Source organism: Guillardia theta (assembly GCF_000315625.1).
Source record: "Guillardia theta CCMP2712 unplaced genomic scaffold GUITHscaffold_37, whole genome shotgun sequence".
NCBI classification, from domain to species: Eukaryota; class Cryptophyceae; order Pyrenomonadales; family Geminigeraceae; genus Guillardia; species Guillardia theta.
Genome location: NW_005434637.1, coordinates 127,057 through 130,204, shown reverse-complemented (window position 1 = coordinate 130,204; position 3,148 = coordinate 127,057). Strand labels below are relative to the sequence as shown.

Sequence of the window (3,148 nt, the reverse complement as noted above, 5' to 3'; positions counted from 1 at the left end):
TCTCTTTTCCCCCCCCCCGCTTTTTTCCCTTCCCCTTCCCGCTCTCCTCCTCTCTCTCTCTCTCTCTCATACATCTCTCTCTCTCCTCTCTCCCGCTCCCTCTCAATGTAATATCTCGCGCGTACCCTGTCTCTCTCTCTCTCTCTCTCTCTCTCTCTCTCTCTCTCTCTCTCTCTCTCTCTCTCTCTCTCTCTCTCTCTCTCTCTCTCTCTCTCTCTCTCTCTCTCTCTCTCTCTCTCTCTCTCTCTCTCTCTCTCTCTCTCTCTCTCTCTCTCTCTCTCTCTCTCTCTCTCTCTCTCTCTCTCTCTCTCTCTCTCTCTATATCCTTCCTAGTCCTCCTGCTCCTTTCTTCCCATCCCTGCCTTTACACCTTTCCCGCCTTGATTTCTGAATGCTGCTGCAGCTTTCCAAGGCGATCAAGGGGAGTCGACTGGTCACTATAGAAGGGGGAGGGCACAACAATCTATTTGGGTCTCGTTTCGAGCAGCAGGTTGAGCGGATCGTGTGATGTCGCTGTTAGCTCTACATGTGGCTGTGCTACTTGTTGAAGATGAGGAGGATGGTGACGATGAACACGTTGCTGCTGATGATGATGACATGATGATGATGATGATTATGATGACGATGATGATAACGATGATGACGGTGTCCACATCGATGATGCAGAATGCACAATTACACGTCGGAATTACTCAAGTTGGTGTCCAGGTGCTCGATTCCATCGCCCTCCTCGCCAAGTCGACAGCAACCGTCGAGCAGAAGAAGCCTTGAGGGAGGAAGCAACTGCGAGTCGCTGCAGGCATCGCTACTGTCCCGCAGTAGTTCGATCAGGAGGGAGCGAGGAGCGAGGAGCGAGGAGCGAGGGGATTATTCATATCAGAGATCATGTCTTTTCTTAGTTGTCATCGCAAGATGTAAATTTTCGATTGCCGAACCAGCTGCTCATGGAGCTGCCGCACGTCAGCGGAGGAGGACGAGAGTTTCTGTGATAGTTGCTGGATCGTTTCCTCCACCTCCCTCACGAGCGATCGGAAGCAGCGATCCGCTGCCCTTGGCACCTTCAGCACGCATGCAGCCTTTTGCAGCAGCGGCTCTACACGCCTCCTGTACGCCTCCTCTGCCTCCTCCCCTCTCCTTGTCACTTTGCTGGTCCAGACCTTAGCAGCAGTGTTATGATCCCTTCGCAGCTCCTGCAGCACAGAGACTTGCGAACAATCCTCCTCCCGGTTGTTGGAATCAAGACTATCGCTCCTAGCTCTCTTCCTCGTGGGAGTGGTGTGAGTGGACAGGGTCGGAGATTTTCCCTCCTTCTCAGCTCGTTCGCGCGTGGACCAGAAGTCCTTCCCGTAATCCACGACGATCTCCTGACCCCTGCGGATGGAGCTCAAGGAGAGGACGGCGATGCTGGGCCAACCTGCTCGCACCCACGTCAGATCCCCCCCATCCCCCTCCTCCTCCTCCTCCTCCTCCTCCTCCTCCTCCTACTCCTACTCCTACTCCTACTACTCCTCCTCCTACTCCTACTCCTACTACTACTCCTCCTCCTCCATCACCGTTGATCCACACATGAAGGTACCGAGCGTTCGCCTGCTCTGCAATGTTGCGGAAGTCGTTTGCGTAAGTCATCTCATTCCCGACCCTCCGCCCTCGGATGTACATGGGAGGGAGGGGGCAGTCGTCGTAGTACTCCATCAGGTTCAGGTCGTAGTTTGCCTCCTTTGCTAACTTTGCAATGTCCTCATCAGGATTGTCATCGATCATCACTTCCCCGACGTACTCCCCCAGCACTTCCATCGGCGCTATGTCCTCCCTTGCAACACAGTCAGTGACTGCCAAGACAAGATCAATAGGGTCACTTGGCAAACAGCCCAAACACCCTCTCCCCCAGCACATTCTGCGACTTGAATGCTGGATGGTCGACATCGCAGATCTCTTTCACGCAGATTTTCGGATTCACCAGTCCCTTACTGCATTGACGAACCCTTTCCAGGATTGTCATCAGGTCGTGTTCCCCGCCCCTTTCCAAGTCTTTCACGTCGATGTTCATACATTCCACCACGTCTCTTCCTGTCTTTCTGAACCTTCTCGCCACCTTCTCGTACTCAGCTTGAACCATCGGCGACAAGATGTTCAGCGCAGTGTACTTCCTTCCGTTCGGCTTTGACTGCACATCACAGTGCCGGTAGAGGTCCTGAGGGCAAAGTTATCCCTTGGTAAGAGTAGAGAACAGAGCTGAAGAGGCTGTGAGAAAGAGGAATACCTCATCATCATAGATGTAAATCGTTTCGTCGTCATTCCTCTCTGAAGTATCCTCGATGTCTTCATAAGTGCAGAACCGCGCCAGCGGAGCATTTTCCTCTCCTTGTTGAAGCTCTACTGTGATTTGCTCTAGAAACACAATCCCGCGAGCTGTCATGTGATACTTTTCCATTGCATTGAACCCCTCCGTATCGTCCTCAGCATAGAACTTGGCAGGCCTGATGTGGTGATTCGAACATATGTCAGGTAGAATGTACATTTCAAGCAATCACTCACTTCTTTCCTGCATTCCTCAGGCTCCTCCTCAATGATTCGTTCAGAGTCATTCTATCTCCTGTTGAGTCAACTCAGACGAGGTCAAGGAGTGTCGATCACGGAAGGAACAAGCAGCATGTGGCGACCCTTGTTGACATGGTCATGAATTTTCCAAGTGCGCTGCGAGAGAACAGCATTGCAGATGATAGGTCACGTGGATGGGGGAGGCAGAGGAAGGAAGGCGAACAAGAGCAAGGGAACATCAGGATGAGGAGGTTGAGAGAAGGAGGTCAAGGAGGACGGGATGTTATACCAGGGAATTCAGGGGAAAATGGATCTTGAACAAGGGAGAGGAGAAAAGAAATGCACGAAAGAAGCTGAGTAAGAAACGAAGAGAGCAGGAGGGTGAAGGATGAAGAGAAAGAAGGAGGGTGTGAGAGGATGATGATGCGAGGGGAGGAAGAAGGAAAGAGGGGCAAGACGAGAAGATATAAGGTATAGACGCAGGAGCAGGAGCAGGAGCAGGAGCAGGAGCAGGAGGAGCAGGAGCAGGAGCAGGAGCAGGAGCAGGAGCAGGAGGAGCAGGAGCAGGAGCGAGGAGGAGCAGAAGCAGCGAGGAGCGAGGAGCAGGAGC

The 3,148-nt window shown here is 52.7% G+C and overlaps 2 protein-coding genes across 2 annotated transcripts in view; one reads left to right on the top strand and one right to left on the bottom strand.

Annotated features, from left to right (window-relative positions):
- GUITHDRAFT_139255 (hypothetical protein) overlaps positions 1-508 on the top strand; it is a gene marked incomplete at both ends in the record, with an annotated part of 2,161 nt that extends 1,653 nt beyond the window's left edge. The window contains one exon of the mRNA XM_005831887.1: positions 404-508. Coding sequence (XP_005831944.1) covers positions 404-508 — 105 coding nt within the window. The remainder of the gene's footprint in view (positions 1-403) is intronic.
- A 394-nt stretch (positions 509-902) lies between these two features.
- On the bottom strand, positions 903-2,585 carry GUITHDRAFT_139254 (hypothetical protein; the record flags this gene model as incomplete). The annotated part of the gene is made up of 5 exons (XM_005831886.1): positions 903-1,414; positions 1,554-1,810; positions 1,857-2,191; positions 2,261-2,477; positions 2,536-2,585. The coding sequence occupies 5 exons, from the start codon at positions 2,583-2,585 to the stop codon at positions 903-905; spliced, it is 1,371 nt and encodes a 456-aa protein (XP_005831943.1).
- Between the last annotated feature and the right edge of the window lie 563 nt (positions 2,586-3,148).